Genomic DNA, 17,842 nt, shown 5'->3' on the forward strand with positions numbered 1-17,842 from the left:
GCCAATTACAATTGCAAGATGCCATTGATTCTAAGATACATCCAAATTTCAGAGGTGTTAAATTATTTTTAAAATTGATAAAATGTAGTTTGTGTACACTTCACTTCTATTTTAGCAGATAATACTTATATTCCATTTATCATAGTGATATAAAGCTTCCCCTTCGAATGAATTTAATTTAAAAACAATTCATTTAAAGAAAAATATTATGTAAATAGGAGTAGAGGTGGTATACAGTATGGCAAAATCCTGGCGGTGGTAGCCAAGTGACTGTGACTTGGACAGAAAACCTAGACCCAGATACTGCCCCTTGCCCTACCTGCCAGCTCAGGCCAACCCGACCACCCTCCAGCACTGTGCCCAGATCCACCTGAGGGAGAGCCTGGGTCCTCCACTGAGAATGGGAGAGGAGTTTGAGGTGATCCCTATGCTCAGGTTGAGGAATATGGCTATCATTCATTCAAGGTATTTTATGAGAGTGAAAAGAAATTCCTAGGAAGTAGACTCATTATAGGTACTGGAATAATGTGGACTTGCCTCTATTTAAATAACAGCATACTCGGAGGTTTCTGTTTTGTTTTCTTTTGAACCCAAGAAATAAGTAAGGAGGGGAAAAGGGCACTTTAGTCTCTGTTGCTTGGCAATTTATTCACTGATCATGGCTACCTAAACCCTAAACACTCAGTTTCAGTGATTATCAAACGAAAGAATGGTCAACTTAGTTCTTCATAATAGATTTATCAGTTGAGAATAACTATGAATAACTTGAAGCAAAATGTATTTCATTGAGAGAGTAGAGAAGTAGCTGATTTCCTTATTTCAGAATAGGAAAAGTGAAGAGAAATCACTTTAGAGGGAGGAGGGGAAAATGGTTAAGTTTCCATTGGGGAAACTCTATGCTTTGTGCAGCATCTACCTGGCTATTGCAGGAGATTTGTGTTCATCATGCTTCCAGCTCTCACTCTGTGCTAGATCCAACCCTTGGACTGCTGTGCACATTTCTCTGAGAGCTATGCACAGAAAGAACCCTATGATTTACTCAGTGCTTATTTTTGAAGGTTATTATGAATCATTAACCAGATGCAATAGTGCACGAGGTCACAAACCATATAGGCGCTACGGCTTGCCTGTTTTTGCAAACTTGATTTTGAAGTTTTTAATGTAGGTGTAATTGAGAAGATAAATTGAATACATATGCATATTCCAATAAAGGTATTCTTCCGAGTCAGCAAATAATCACATCATAGTAAGCATCAATGAACCCATTACAGTATAATAAAATGGGAAAGTCTTATAATAAAAGATTATTTATAGCCTATTGGTTATTAGTATAATTTTTAAAATGTAATCAGAAACAATTAGCAAAATTGATAATATTGGAGATGCAGCTGTTTCTACTCACTAGCACAAATAATACTAGCAATAATTCTATATAGTAATATCAATTGAAAGCTAAATCTCTTCCAAGTTCTTTGTTTATCCTTATGGGTGTTTTTGTTTATCAGATCATTGCTGCATATTTTATAAGAACTACTTCCTGGTATTCATAAAAGTTACTGACATCATACAGTAAATTTTGAAATTTATTCTAATTTTTGCAATTAGAATAAAATTTTAAGAATAATCCAGTCCTGTATCCTTTCTCCAAGCAGATGTAGTGGTCAGAAAGCCAAATATATTTAGAAAGTAGAATCACTGGGATTTGGTATCTTAGGTCAGGTTCCCTAGAAGCAGAGCCTGAGACAGGGATTTGGGTGCAGGTGGTTTATTAAGGGATAGGCCTGTAAGGAAGTGAGAGAAGCAGGATGGGACAGGAGAAATGTCAAGTAGGATGTGAATCAGATGGTCTTTCCATGGCCTGATGAAGGTGGAGGGATAAATTGCACTGTAGAGGATAGCTGTGAGCCTTCATAAGCCAATATTCACAGCAGCTGGGGGGTGGGTGTAGTGGCCAGGAACAGGGATCTGCTTGGAATACTAACAGCAGTAAATACATCATCTGGTGACTGGAGGCAAGGCCCAGGTGGGGAGGGACAAAGATGGCTCCCAGGTTTGTGGCTTGAACAAGTGAATAGATTCTTGTATATAACAGCAACACTCCCCTAATAGTACCAAAAATCTAAGATTATAGAATTGTGAAAAGATTCTTCATTTTACAAGTAAAGAAATTTTCCTTTAGCTTTTACTTTCTAGGTAAAAATAACAACTTCTTGACATATTTGCATAGGATCAGTTTTCCATTTAAAAATATATAAACTTTTAAAAAATGTTTGCTCTTTTAGAACTTTTCCATTTATTCTGCTTCCTGTTGAAAATAGATCCCAACCAGTTCTAGGACTCTAATAATTGAAGATTCACCTAGGTTCAATCCCAGTATTATGTTAGCTTTTAATGAAAAAGTAGTTATGTGTTGTTCTTATGTATTCATCCTCTACCCCAGAGGTCATCGAACTATGGTCTGTGGGCCACATCCAGCCTGCAGTTTCGTTTTGTATGGCCAGAGAACTAAGAGTTTTTACATTTTTAAAAGGTTACTTAGGAAAAAAAAAAGAATATTCAACATGACTGTATGACTCACAAAGTCAAAAACATTTACTACTTAGCCATTCACAAAAAACGTTTGCCGGCGCCTACTTCCCATTCATTAGGACCTCAAACTTTTTTCAGAAGTGTGCTGACTCAATCTATATTTTAAAGGAAAATTTGATATTCAGAAAGTTTAAATTAATAAGTGATTTATGGAACCATAAAATTATTTGTTTTATAAAAGGATTCATCACAGAATATATATACATTCTAGCCCATCTGAAAAATTATCTTAATGGACTTCTTTAACAAATTTAGAATCATTCATTTTATAAAATAAATATGCATAATTTGTTCTCTGTTTTATAAAATATTCCCACCTGTTTTGTGATGATCGTAAAGAAATTGAAAAATACAAATAGATACAAAGGTTTAAAAATCACCTGTAATTTTGCCACCCAGAGTTAACCACTGTTAACATTTGGCTACATCTTTTTCTAGGCATATAACCATTTAATTTTTAAAATGTGGATCACATTGTATGTATAATAATATACCCTCTTTTATTCATTTAATGTTATAATTTTCAAAAGCATCTTATTTGACTGCATTTATTCCACAGACTGAATATGTCACAATTTATTTAAATGTCTTCCCATTTTTTGACATTTAGGTTGAAGCTAATTTTTCACTATCGTAAATTCCACAATGAGCATCTTTATGCATAAATCTAGATCCTCATTTCTGTGTCCTTAGGCTACACTTTTAAAAGAGTAACTATTGTCTCTCTTCCCATTCTGTTCCTTGTCTTCCTTATAAACACATTCTTCTTCCTCCTAGATCTATACATGATAGGGCTCCTCAGGGCTAGAGACTTGGCCTTCTCTTCTCACTCTGTCTCCAGAGGATGTCACCTATACCCAAGCCTTCAAATACCATCTATATGCTGAGACTCCCATGTTTACATCACTAGCCCCAGATCATTCTTCTAAGCTCCAGACCTATATATCCAAATACCTTCATGTCATCTCCACTTGTATGTCTTATACCACCTCAAACAGAAAATGTCCAAAAAGGAGTCAATATTTCCCTTCCTTCTGCTCCCCTGCCCAAACTCCCTCCTCCTAATTGCCCAATTCAGTAGAGAGACATCACCTTTCCACTAAGTTCCCTACAATAACAACCTGGAAACCATCAGTGACATCTCTCTCTCCCTCACCACCCCCATCTATTCAGTCTCCAGGCCCTGTTGAGTCTACAATCTAAATATATCTTTAATATTTCTATTTCGCTCCATCTCCCCAACTCTCACCTAAGCCACAGCCATCTCTTTCCTGGACCACTATATTTGCTTCCTAATCAGTCTCTCTGCATCCACTCTTGTCCTGCTCTAGCCTCTCCCCACGCAATTCTCCACCATGGTGAAAGTTTCTAAAATGTCAGTCTGCTTTTACAACCCCTAAGTAGCTGGTAGGATGAAGATCTTCATGGCAACCTCTCCTCACCTTTCCACTTTCATTTTGCCACTTTCCCTGAACTCTCTTGCTCCAACCTAGTGGTTTCCTTTCAGTTACTCAATTGTGTTAAGCTTTTTTCAGCCTCAAAACTTTGGCCAAGATGTTCCTTCTGCCTGTAAGACCCTTCCCTGCCTCTTCAGCTGACCAGTCCATCTCCTGACCCTCCCCCAGCACACAACACTACCTCCATGTGCCTCTCGGTGTCATATCTGTCTACTTTTTGGTACTTATTATAAATTGTAATCTAAATTGTTACATATTTTTTTCCTTTGTAATGTCTTTTTCTCCCCTACAATGAAGTTCCATTTTGGGGCAAATAGTATTTGTCTCTTTCACCTCTATATCTCCCAGTGCCTGGCATGTAATAGGTGCTCAATAAACATTTGTTGAATTAACAGATCATGGAGTATGAACTTTGTAAAGACATTTAAAAGATATTATCACATAGTATTTCAGAAAGGTTGTATGAACCAATTTATAAGCCCACCAACAGTATATGAGTGTTCCTGCGATCACACCCATCCTGACACTGAGTGCTGTAGTTCTAAACAATTTTTAAACATTTTTACAGGCAAAATTTTACCTCATTATGATTGAAATTGCCTTTCTTTGATTACTAGTGAAGTTGAACACTTTACACAAATTGATAGCCTCTCATATATTTTCTGTGATTTTTAAAATTCATGACATGATGCTTTTATTGAACCATTTTTGTTACAATATTTTGGAAACTTATTTAGATTAATTATCTTTCTACCTATAAAACAGTGCCACCAAACCTGCTTCCTTCATCTGAAGGTCTGGACAGATCTAGGAAATACCCCTCCACAAGGTTTATGTTTAGTCATTGATGATTTCCCCTTACCTGGGATGCTCATGTAATTTATCATGGAAACTGGGACACTTTTGAGAGTGAGGGAGGGTGCCATTAACAATTATGCCAAGACAACAGGTATAAAGCAGGACTGTCCTGTACAAGCCAAGATGTTTGGTCTCTCTAACTCATTTTCATATAGACTTAGAACTCTAAGGATGTAGGGCTCAGAGCAGAGGTCCAAGTGGTGATCCAGGGATAAACTGAGGATAAATCTGCTTTTTGTTCTGGATTTTAACCCAGATGGCCCTGTGCTGTGCTGTTCAGTGATTCAGTGGCTCACCCTGTGACTTCCTGCTGTCCCTGCTGCCAACTTCACTCATTTACCTCACCTACCTGACCCTTGGAGGCATCTGATAATTTCATACAACTCTCCTTTCATGATGAGGCCAGTGGCCCAAAGAGCTACAGGGACCACCTTGCACATAAATGCAGAGCTGGTCAGAGGCAAAGCCAAGTCTCTTGGAAGAGTTCTCTCCTATCCCACCTCACCGCCTCCTTCTTCACTTTGAATGAATTCCTCCCGCTCACATTGCACTGACAATGCCAGCAGCTATTTTCTAATTTTAGAGTGCTTCCAAAGTTATGTCGAGAAGTGACCAGAATAGAGTTTTCACTTCCTAGAGCATCCTGCGAGGATGTTCCTCTTTGACAAGCATAACACATCAAAGTACAAGGCACGCACTTTCTGAGCACTTCGTCCCGTATCGGGTAATGTGCACGTGCGCTTCAGTTCCCATCACTTGTAACGCTTCCCTGAGCTCATGCAGTGCGTCTACAAGCTTTCCCAGCTTTTCCTAAACGTCTTTTTATGTAATTTATACCCTTCAATAAAGTTCAAAAAGTAAATTCAGAGTTGCTTGCAGACTTGCATTTTCAAGAATTGCGAGGAACTTACGGAAAGTAGAACCTGATGACAGAAAACTTCTGGAAGAAGATGGAGAGTTTAGACAAGTTGAATTTGTGTCAGTGCCATCCAGTCTGAGGTATGACTTGATTAGGAAAAGAACAGCAGCCTTCCTCTTCCAATCTTGTCAAGAGAGAACAAATTTCCTATCAGTGGAGTTCCTAATAGAGCCTACGTGTACTGCTGTGCACTGAACAACTCCAGGGGGCATCATTTACATTGCCATCTATGCGAATGGTGCCAAGTGGCCCCTCCTGGCAAGGACCTGTGGTGCAGTTCACAATCCTCCTGGCACTGTACAGGGCACATTCTGTGCGGCCATATGCTAAGGTCCTGACTGACATCCTCTGTGTGACTTTTCTCTGATAAAGATGCTGTCCCTTTGTCACAGTTAGAGTTGCTTTCTTCACCAATGCCTACAGATTTTTCAGGGTAATCTTCATTTCAAACATGCATTCACCTAGTTTCTGTAAGTGCTGTAGTATTTGTCAAGCCAAATGTCCTGGTTTCAGGTTTAGAAAATAGGTCATTGGAACTCTCTTTTAAGGGCTGAGTTTTGCCCACATTTTGCTATTTCATTTATATTGAGGAAAATGTAGGAAATAAATGCAATCTCATGGTTTGCTAGAGAATCAAAACATTTCAGATAATGTTTTTTTAAAGTTTGTTTTCATTAAAATATAGCTCTATAAATGGAAGAAAGAAAAAAAATTATTTTAGGTGTGTATAGGATCCATCTCCAAAATATCTACACATACAGACTAATAAGTTAAGATCAACCCATTTGCTCTGCAGAAATAAAGGAGAAACACCATGTATTCAACCTACCTAAGGGAGATAGACCTTGCTTTTGAACTAGTAGAGGAACCAACTTTGTATCTCCCAAGAAGGGAAGTGATAAAATGACGCAGAGACATTTCCAAAGGGTTTTTAAGCTGGAAGAAGCCTTTTAGTGCATTCACTTATTCATTCATTCAATTAATTCTTACTATTTGCTTAACACCCTGATCATGAAATCCAGCCCCTTCATGAGGAAACTGAGGTCACAAAGGTGGTTAGAGACAGGGCTGGAAAGAAAGCCCAGATGTTCTGTATCAAGGACACTTCACCCCATAGTCCTGTTAAATATTCCCATGTAGTTACACTCAGGTGGTGAAATAGGAGAGCATCTGTGTACTGCGTGTGACTTGCATGTAATTCATGTAATAAAGATAAAATATAAACCCCTCTGCCAGCCATTTCTTTATTACTCTAAATGCCACAACTTAGAGAAAGTTCAGCATTAGGGCTAATATCTTCAGAATTCGTTTGGGAATTTTGCAAATATAGTAAATCTTTTTTTTTTTAACATCTTTATTGGACTATAATTGTTTTACAATGGTGTGTTAGTTTCTGCTGTATAACAAAGTGAATCAGCTATACATATACATATATCCCCATATCTCCTCCCTCTTGCGTCTCCCTCCCACCTTCCCTATCCCAGCCTTCTAGGTGGTCACAAAGCACCGAGCTGATCTCTCTGTGCTATACGGCTGCTTCCCACTAGCTATCTATTTTATATTTGGTAGTGTATATATGTCCATGCCACTCTCTCACTTCGTCCCAGCTTGCCCTTCCCCCTCCCCATGTCCTCAAGTCCATTCTCTACGTCTGCATCTTTATTCCTGTCCTGCCCCTATGTTCTTCAGAAACTTTTTAAATTTTTTTTTAGATTCCATATACATGTGTTAGCATACGGTATTTGTTTTTCTCTTTCTGACTTACTTCACTCTGTATGACAGACTCTAGATCCATCCACCACACTACAAATAACTAAATTTCATTTATTTTTATGGCTGAGTAATATTCCATTGTATATATGTGCCACATCTTCCTTATCCATTCATCTGTTAATGGACACTTAGGTTGCTTCCATGTCCTGGCTACTGTAAATAGAGCTGCACTGAACACTGCGGTACATGACTCTGTTTGAACTATGGTTTTCTCAGGGTATATGCCCAGTAGTGGGATTGCTGGGTCGTATGGTAGTTCTATTTTTAGTTTTTTAAGGAACCTCCATACTGTTCTCCATAGTGGCTGTATCAACTTACATTCCCACCAACAGTGCAAGAGGGTTCCCTTTTCTCCACACCCTCTCCAGCATTTATTGTTTCTAGATTTTTTGATGATGGCCATTCTGACTGGTGTGAGGTGATACCACATTGTAGTTTTGATTTGCATTTCTCTGATAATTAGTGATGTTGAGCGTCCTTTCATGTGTTTGTTGGCAATCTGTATATCTTCTTTGGAGAAATGTCTATTTAGGTCTTCTGCCCATTTTTGGATTGGGTTGTTTTTTTTGATATTGAGCTGCATGAGTTGCTTGTATGTTTTGGAGATTAATCCTTTGTCAGCTGCTTCGTTTGCAAATATTTTCTCCCATTCTGAGGGTTGTCTTTTTGTCTTGTTTATGATTTCCTTTGTTGTGCAAAAGCTTTTAAGTTTCATTAGGTCTCATTTGTTTATTTTTGTTTTTATTTCCATTTCTCTAGGAGGTGGGTCAAAAAGGATCTTGCTGTGATTTATGTCATAGAGTGTTCTGCCTTCTGCCTATGTTTTCCTCTAAGAGTTTTATCATGTCTGGCCTTACATTTAGGTCTTTAATCCATTTTGAATTTATTTTTGTGTATGGTGTTAGGGAGTGTTCTAATTTTATTCTTTTACATGTAGCTGTCCAGTTTTCCCAGCACCACTTATTGAAGAAGCTGTCTTTTCTCCAATGTATATTCTTGCCTCCTTTATCAAAGATAAGGTGACCGTATGTGCATGGGTTTATCTCTGGGCTTTCTATCCTGTTCCATTGATCTATATTTCTGTTTTTGTGCGAGTACCATACTGTCTTGATTACTGTAGCTTTGTAGTAGAGTCTGAAGTCAGGGAGCCTGATTCCTCCAGCTCCGTTTTTCATTCTCAAGATTGCTTTGGCTATTCGGGGTCTTTTGTGTTTCCATACAAATTGTGAAATTTTTTGTTCTAGTTCTGTGAAAAATGCCATTGGTAGTTTGGTAGGGATTGTATTGAATCTGTAGATTGCTTTGGGTAGTATAGTCATTTTCACAATTTTGATTCTTCCAATCCAAAAATATGGTATATCTCTCCCTCTGTTTGTATCATCTTTAATTTCTTTCATCAGTGTCTTATAGTTTTCTGCATACAGGTCTTTTGTCTCCTTAGGTAGGTTTATTCCTAGGTATTTTATTCTTTTTGTTTCAATGGTAAATGGGAGTGTTTGCATAATTTCTCTTTCAGGTTTTTCATCATTAGTGTATAGGAATGCAAGAGATTTCTGTGCATTAATTTTGTATCCTGCTACTTTACCAAATTCATTGATTAGCTCTAGTAGTTTTCTGGTAGCATCTTTAGGATTCTCTATGTATAGTATCATGTCATCTGCAAACAGTGACAGCTTTACTTCTTCTTTTCAGATTTGTATTCCTTTCATTTCTTTTTCTTCTCTGATTGCTGTGGCTAAAACTTCCAAAACTATCTTGAATAACAGTGGTGAGAGTGGACAACCTTGTCTTGTTCCTAATCTTAGAGGAAATGGTTTCAAGTTTTCACCATTGAGAACGATGTTGGCTGTGGGTTTGTCATATATGGCCTTTATTATGTTGAGGTAAGTTCCTTCTATGCCTACTTCTGGAGGGTTTTTATCATAAATTGGTGTTGAATTTTGTCGAAAGCTTTTTCTGCATCTATTGTGATGATCATATGATTTTTCTCCTTCAGTTTGTTAATATGGTTTATCACACTGATTGATTTGCATATATTGAAGAATCCTTGCATTCCTGGGATAAACCCCACTTGATCATGGTGTATGATCCTTTTCATGTGCTGTTGGATTCTGTTTGCTAGTATTTTATTGAGGATTTTGCATCTATGTTCATCAGTGATATTGGCCTGTAGTTTTCTTTCTTTGTGACATCTTTGTCTGGTTTTGGTATCAGGGTGATGGTGGCCTCGTAGAATGAGTTTGGGAGTGTTCCTCCCTCTGCTATATTTTGGAAGAGTTTGAGAAGGATAGGTGTTAGCTTTTCTCTAAATGTATGATAGAATTCACCTGTGAAGCCATCTGGTCCTGGGCTTTTGTTTGTTGGCAGAGTTTTAATCACAGTCTCAATTTCAGTGCTTGTGATTGGTCTGTTTATATTTTCTATTTCTTCCAGGTTCAGTCTCAGAAGGTTGTGCTTTTCTAAGAATTTGTCCATTTCTTCCAGGTTGTCCATTTTATTGACATATAGTTGCCTCTAGTAATCTCTCATGATCCTTTGTATTTCTGCAGTGTCAGTTGCTACTTCTCCTTTTTCATTTCTAATTCTATTGGTTTGAGTCTTCTCCCTTTTTTTCTTTCTTTTTTTTTTCCCCCTTTTTTTCTTGATGAGTCTGGCTAATGGTTTATCAATTTTGTTTATCTTCTCAAAGAACCAGCTTTTAGTTTTATTGATCTTTGCTATTGTTTCCTTCAGCAAATATAATAAATCTTTTCCCCACTTCTTCTCACTCTTTATGATTTAAATATTTCAGTCATGCCTTTTCTCAAATGTTGCCTTTACAGATTAAAATCCTATAAATAGCACTGACCCCTAAAGAAGATGATCTCATCCATACCTTTAGACTATTATTCCAGTTTCCTATCCATGTCAAAATGAATACCCCAATCTCAGGGTGGCTACCTTCTTAAAGGATTTGTTTTAGGGGGAACTTAAGGCATCTAATTCATAACAATGTGAAATTCATTTTCTGAGGTGTCTATACTCTTCCTTTAGACAATGAAATCCCTCAACTTGCTGATTATTGCTGAACTTGTTGACAGTTGAGGAGGTTGACTGGAGCACCTATGAGCAGAGGGGAACAGCTGCTCTTGCCAGCTGCCTTTTCCTCTGCATAGACATAAATACTGCCCAAGGAGGCTCTGCAGGGCAGGAGACAGAGAACTCATTGAGGTTGCTGCAAGGAGACCCTGTCTGATATTTTTGCTTAGTCAGTACATCTGTATGCATCTGGACCAAGGGATGCTGAGCTCTTAGCTCAATGACTAAGAGCAAGGATTCTGAAGCCCATCTACCTGGGTTCAAATCCTGGCTCTGCCACTCGGCTTTGACATTAGTTACTTAACCTTACCGTCTTCAGCTTCCTTACCTATAGATGGAGATACTATTTTTTTTATATATATATAGGGTTTTTGAGGATTAAATGTTACTATTAATAATTCCAGCAACAAATATCAAGTTCCTATTCCATTCCAATTACCATGAACAAGATAGAAATGGCCCCTTCCTTCATGGAATTTAGAGTACTTTTTCATACTAGGAACCCTGACCCATTTAAGGGTTGTGAAGTCAATGGTGAAGTGTGACCACATTTTGTTTTCAGTGACTTAGGATAGAATTTTACAAAATAAGAGTTTTAGGAAACTTTTAAAATATTTTTATATGTATGTGTGGCCTGGGTCTTGATATAAAATGGATTTCTTGATTCTAGTAAAGAAGATAAGAAATTAAACAGCAACCTGGATTCAGCATATGTGATAAGTTCAGTGAGTGTCATGGTGACACAGGAAAGTCACATGATCCCCTTTGAGTGGGTATGAAGAATCAGTGAAGCCTTCCAGGAGGAAGTGGCATTGAAGCTGAGACTTAAAGGATGAGTAGAAATTAACCAAAAGAAGTTGGGGGAATAAACAAATACTTTAAAAAAAAAAAAAAAAAAAGAAGTTGGGGGAGGTTGGGCAGGAAACAGTTCCTTTAAGGGCAGTGAGGAGTCCTGGTGTGGGAGGAGGCGTGGGGGGTGGCGGCTGGTTAATGAAGCAAGGAGAGACTTGCTCAGATTTGCATTTTAGAAAGGCACTCTGGCTGCTTGCTGAGAATGGGCAGAGAGAGTAGGGAGACTGTTTAGTAATTTCAGGACACAGTGGTCTAGACTAGGGTGGGGACAGTGGGTATTGAGAGGGACAGGACCTGGAGATTGATGGGGAAAGGTGCTAGTCTGGGATGACACCCATCTGACTCACATGTCTGACACCTAATTTACAGAAGTTGCAGGGGACAAATCTAAGTCTGTAAGCCCCAAGCCCCTGACTTGAGGAACTGTTCCTGTAAACAGGAAGACAGGGCCTTTCAATCACTTTGCAAATCATCTCTCCATCCCGCTGGACATATCTGTAGACTGTTGCTGGCCTAGCAGTTGGCAGGGCTTCCTGTTCCAAAGTGGGACGGTTCTTGGCAGGAGATGGAAAGCTGGAAACAGAATGCGAACTGGGCTAGCCAGGCACCTTGCATAAAGAGAAAAGAAAAGAAAGGAAACCTGGTACTTTCCCATCTGATCCAGAATATCTGGTCAGAAAATAATTTAAAAGGACAGATAATTCAAAGATGTTTCTATTTGGCTTTGAAATGCCATGCATTTTTGGCAGTGGATTTACCTTGCCAAATGTTTTTCTAAGGCGTCATTTTGCATTCCCTGAACACAGACCATCTGGGCAGCAAAGGGCTGAACCAGAGCCCAGGAGGGAGTCTGGGTGGCTGGCTGAGGAGGTACTGATACTTGAAAATTGGACGGAGACCACAACCCTCCCTTATCACCCCAGTTGATCAATACTTGTCTGTCTACCTCTGTCCTGCCACAGAGCAGGGAGCTTTTTCTGACCTAAGCCTTGCCAAGTCACGTGGTGACTTGAAAAGTAGCTATCTAGTTCCCAGGACGCACCCAATGCTTTCTTCCCATATCTCTGAACACTCACAGGGCCACCTCTACTCCACAGGGGGGCAGCCAGCTGACCCAGGGCTCCACAGCAACCTCAAAATCAAACCATATTTGGAGCACGGGGCAGGCTGTTTACAGATGTCACCATAAAAGATATTTTAAGTTATAATCAGTCCTGTTTTATAGAAGGGCTGTAAAGGGGCCAGACCAGAAGGCCCCCTTTCCTGTTATTCATAAGATAGCTGCTTCCAGACAAGTTAAAAGATTAGTTTATCTTCCCTGGCTCAAGCCTACCTAAGAGAGGAAAGGGTCGCACTTCACAGAAATTACTTAAACAAAGGGTCTCTCCCATTTAGGACCTAGAAGAAACGTCAGGGTGGCAGCCACTCCCTACTAAAGAATTCCAAGCATTCCCCCATTCCTCCATCTGGAGGGTGCCAAGCCAGGGTAGTGGCCTGGTCCAGACTAGAATTCACTGGGAATAATCAGTAACAGGCCCAAATCTGGAAGTTCAAGGAAACTGGTTTTCCCCAATCTGTAGTAAAATTAAGCGGATTTTTTTTTCTTCTTTTTCTTAAAAAAATTTTTTTTGGCTTTATTGAAATATAATTGACATATAAAATTGTAAGATATTTAAAGTGTCCACTTTGGTGAAAAAAAATATATATACATACACACACACACATGTATATATGTTGTGGAAGGATTCCCCCCATCTAGTTACATCCATCACCACACATATTTATCATTTTTTGCCTGTGGGAGGACATTTAACTTCTAAGTGCTGTTTTTCATAACCAGAGAAGATGGCATTTCCTACTTCCCCAGGGTTGGGTAACAGTTTCTTCACAGTAAAGTCTTAATCCTTAAAAGGTGCTCTGTGACCCATAGTCGTTTTCCAAGTGTTGGTTATCTTTCCCTTCATGGAACCTTGTTCCTAAAGCTGCCAAACTAAGGCCGTCGCTGTGTTTTGAAAAATCCAGCAGAGGTTTTTTTCGACTCGGTTTCCTGAAAAATTTAAGGAAGCCAAGCCAGCGTCTGTGCCAGGAGCTTGTGACCTGACACCCACCTCTTCCCCTCCTTTAATGTCCCCTTGATTGGAGGTGGCCAAAGGGGACTTTGGAGGCTCGCCCAAACCTTTAGCTCAGATTCCCCACCTCCATGCCAGACAGCAATCCCATCTCACACTCCTCCATTCCTCATACACACACCTCTCATAGGTCATCCTCGGCGTGCAGCCGGGAGGGGAAAGAAAACGTGAGCTAACGCAACAGGTTCCACCCACAGCCTGAACTTAACAAGGGGAGACGGCCAGGCGACTGGAGCTGGGCGGTGGAGGGAGAGGAAGCGGCGAGGAGGAAGGTGGAAGGGAAATGATGGTGCATGACCACCGAGCACACGTCACTCGGACTCCCACATGGGCTTGTGTATGTGCGCATGTAGCGGGAGGGAGGTCCTGCAAGGGGTCACTTGGGGACTTCCGCGCGGGTTTGGGAGGCACCGGGCCTGCGCTTTGGGATGCGCGGGGGTTTAGGCGGGGTAATGAGCCCCGCAGAGAGGGCTTGAGGCTCTCCCAGGAAATATGAGTGTGTCTGGGGGTTAAAATTCACCACCCTCCCCAGGGCGCCGCCCCTACTAAGTGGTCCTGTCTGCGCCCCTAAAGCCCCGAGTCCCCTTCCCTCGGGCCTTTTCCCGGCCCCTCCAACGCGATCCCCGCCCGGCCTCCCGCCCCAGCCTGCTTCCGAGAAAGCCGGGAGAGCGGACTGCGCCGCGCCCGGCAGCCTCTGGGCATGCTCGGTGGCGGGACCGGCTCCGTGCCGGCAGGGCGCGTCCTCCCTCCCCCAGGGCGGCGGCGGCGCCTGCAGCTACGGCCGCCGCGCCCCGGCCCCGCACACCTTTGGGGGCCGCGGGGGCCACCCTACCCGGCGGGAGCCGAGAGCGGCCCCCACCCCGAGCCTTCCGGCGAGCCGAGGAGGGGCCGGCCGGGGAGGCGCGGAGGTGGGAGTGAGACCTCCAAGCTGCCTGCGGTTCCTTAGAAAGTAAAGCGCGGCTCGCCAGCGGAGCCGGGCTCCCGGCCGCCGGCGGGGGCGGGGCGGGGCCGGGTAGGGGGTGGTCTCGGCGCCCTGCGCGAGGTGCGAATTTAGTAGCCGCCCACCCTCTTCTCGGTCCCCGCCCCCAGGGAGTTATAATTCTCTGGGAAAGTGTCTGGTTCTCGGAGAATCCCTGGGGCGGGGTGCGGGGGCGCGCCCGGCGCAAAATGGTTAAAACAAAGTCCATGTGCGCCCCGGGGTGCCTCTTATGGAAAGTCTACGTGCCGGTGGCTGGGCACCCCCTTTGCTGATTTAAGGGTTAGTTACCCGGAGGAAGTCTGCCTGTCGCAGGGGAGGGGATGGGATGAGGAAAGCCTCAGGCTGGTGCCGGCTCCCCCCCCGCAGGCCTCTTTGGGGGTCGCACCTCCAGCCAGGCGGGCGCGGGGCCCTGGGCCGGGGCGTTCGCGGCGGGCGGCGGGCGGCGGCCGGAGCAGGCTCGGCCCGGCGGCTCACTCTTTCTGCCTCCTCCCCCCAGGATTACCGAGAGGATGGGATGGATCTAGGCAGTGACGCCGGCAGCAGCAGCAGCAGTAGCCGCGCCAGTTCGCAGTCCAACTCCACCAAAGTGACCCCTTGCTCCGAGTGCAAATCCTCGTCGTCGCCGGGGGGCAGCCTGGACTTGGTGTCTGCCCTGGAGGACTATGAGGAGCCCTTCCCGGTCTACCAGAAGAAGGTGACTGATGAGTGGGCGCCGGAGGAGGACGGGGAGAAGGAAGAGGAGGAGGAGCGCGGCGAGCGAGGGTACCGGCATGACCGCTGTCCTGCCCAGGAGCCGGGGGACGTGAGCGCCAGGACCCGCAGCGGCGGCGGCAGGGGCGCCACCACCGCCATGCCGCCCCCCGTGCCCAACGGCAACCTCCACGCGCACGACCCCCAGGACCTCAGGCACAATGGCAACGTGGTGGTGGCCAGCCGGCTCAGCGGCTCCCGGGGCCCCCGCCGGGCGGTCCAGAAGCCTCAGCCGGCGGGGGGCCGGCGCGGTGGCCGGGGCCCGGCGGCCGGGGGCCTCTGTCTTCAGCCCACGGACAGCGGGACGTGCGTCCCGGAGGAGCCCCCGGTGCCCCCTATGGACTGGGAGGCTCTGGAGAAGCATCTGGCTGGGCTGCAGTTCCGGGAGCAGGAGGTGCGGAACCAGGGCCAGGCGAGGACCAACTCCACCTCGGTAAGTTGCCCGGGGTGCGTGCCCACGCGCGCACACACGTACACACCCCGCGCACAGCCCGCACGCGCCCTACCCGCGCTCCCGCCCGGCGGCGGCCCCATTCATCCTGCCCCGAGGGTGGGTGCCGGGCAGGAGAGCCTGACTTATGCTCTCCTGGGGTACCGTTGCTCAGTCTCTGAGCTGTCTGGGTTTGCAGGATGGGCGGGGAGGAGGGGGGGGCGGCCAGAGGGCAGCGGAAAGTCGGGTTAGTGGAACCAGCGACTCATTTTAATGGAATTACTTATGGAGACGAGGTTGTGAGTCACTTGCCTGAAAATAAATCCGGGGAGATTTTGGCACCGAAGTCGGTGGCCTGTGTGTGGGTGATATCTTAGGTCGTAATAGTTGTGGCTTTGTCAGTCGTGGTGGGTGTCCCTTCGTTGCCACTAATGTCTCATCCATATACAGGCTGTCCCTGCGCACAAGCACGCATTCGCCTGCCCACACCTCCGGTGAGGCAGCAGGGATTGTTCCCCCTTGGCGTTTGAGCGGATGCTCCTGAATTGTAATGGGTTGACCGCCCTCCTCTGAGATTTTTTCCTTTCTGAAACCCGATCTATTGTTGACCTGAGGGAACGGGTGAATTGACCTGCTAGGATGAGGGAGTGGTTCTTTCCTCTGTGGGCTGACTCACCCCCTCTCCGCTGAATCCCTCCTAGTTTTGATAAGCAGTTCCTTACCGGAGGCTTGTGCCTCAGTTCAGGAAACCCAGAGAGGGAACGGTGCTGGAGTGGAAAAGAGAGAGGGAGGGAAGGAGGGATACATCTATAATAAGAAGCTCTGGCAGGTTCACACTTGTCTCAACATCTTTTTTGCCCCTGAGAGGAGAGCAGATAAATGACTTAAAAGAAAAGCGACATGAATGTAGCTCCCCTATTTATCACTGTTTTGAGATAAAGCAACAGTTGTAATTTGAAATCATTAATGAACAGATCCTAAATGGGGCTGAAGGGCATACAGTTTAAATGAGCTGCTTTCTGTGTGTGGCAGTGTGGGAGAATGCCTGCTTGCAGGTGTAATTTTTCGGCTCCAGGGCCCTGGGGCTACTGGAAATTGGGTGCATGCACTTCTGACTTCAGGGGTAAGGACAGTTGATTGGCACGGTTTCTATCAGAGGGAGCCCTTGGCTGACAGAGCGCACTGGTTAGTGTCCCTTGAGAAACTACCTATTAAACTAACACACTCATTTTAATACCAGCTGTTTTACCGAGGCCACTCGCAGACACGGAATCTTTCCATTACAGGTAGTACTCTGTCTTGTACCTTGCAATTCAAAACATACTTTTCCCACCTAGTGCTGAGAAAAATACCTGATTAAGCTCCCTGGACTTAAACAATGACTTGAAGATACATAAGATTCCTTTACTATGGCCTGACATTTTTACATTCCAGGAAAATGTAATAATTGGGTATACATGCAAAGTTAGGGTTTGATGATGACAATGAGTTCCGTTATTCAAAAAGTTCTTGAGCGCCCATGTGCTCTGTGCTAAATTCAAGGTGTGATTCTCAGCACTGCAGTTACACATCTGACCACGTGGGCCTGGAGTTACCGTGAGCGAGGTAGGGATGCAGGCTGACTCCCCGCCCCCCGCCCCAGGAACTTACAATTTAATGGCTAACCTAACAGACCAGCCTACCCCAACACACACACACACCTTCTTCCTTATTGAAGAATAAGGACTGAATCTTTCCTTCTTGGGCCATCTTTGAAACCTGAGGGTGTCTTGTCTCCTCACCTAGTGAACAGTTTGCATTGTGGGTTCCTCCCCTCTCCTTCCCTCGCCCTCCTGAAAATGTACCCCCTGGGCATTTCCTCCACAAGTCACACCGAAATTTGGGTTCCATTGCTTCAAAGTAAGTATATGTACAGAAAAAACGGGAGAAGGAAGTGGCCTGTGAGGTTGTTTAATATTGAAATTTTCCATATTTTGGTTTGTATTGGAACAAAATTACTAGCTGCTGTTAGTTTAGAATAGTGTTTTT

At 43.7% G+C, this 17,842-nt stretch overlaps 1 protein-coding gene across 4 annotated transcripts in view; it reads left to right on the forward strand.

Annotated features, from left to right (window-relative positions):
* The first annotated feature begins 13,891 nt into the window (after positions 1-13,891).
* Positions 13,892-17,842, forward strand: part of SCHIP1 (schwannomin interacting protein 1) — a 121,001-nt gene continuing 117,050 nt past the window's right edge. For 2 of the 4 annotated variants that reach the window (XM_057545141.1, XM_057545140.1), the window contains exon 1: positions 14,929-15,817. In XM_057545141.1, coding sequence (XP_057401124.1) covers positions 14,960-15,817 — 858 coding nt within the window. In that variant the 5' untranslated portion in view covers positions 14,929-14,959. The other 2 variants (XM_057545142.1, XM_057545143.1) reach the window with 2 other exon arrangements.

The sequence above is a fragment of the Balaenoptera acutorostrata genome, chromosome 4 (assembly GCF_949987535.1).
Source record: "Balaenoptera acutorostrata chromosome 4, mBalAcu1.1, whole genome shotgun sequence".
Lineage (NCBI taxonomy): Eukaryota > Metazoa > Chordata > Mammalia > Artiodactyla > Balaenopteridae > Balaenoptera > Balaenoptera acutorostrata.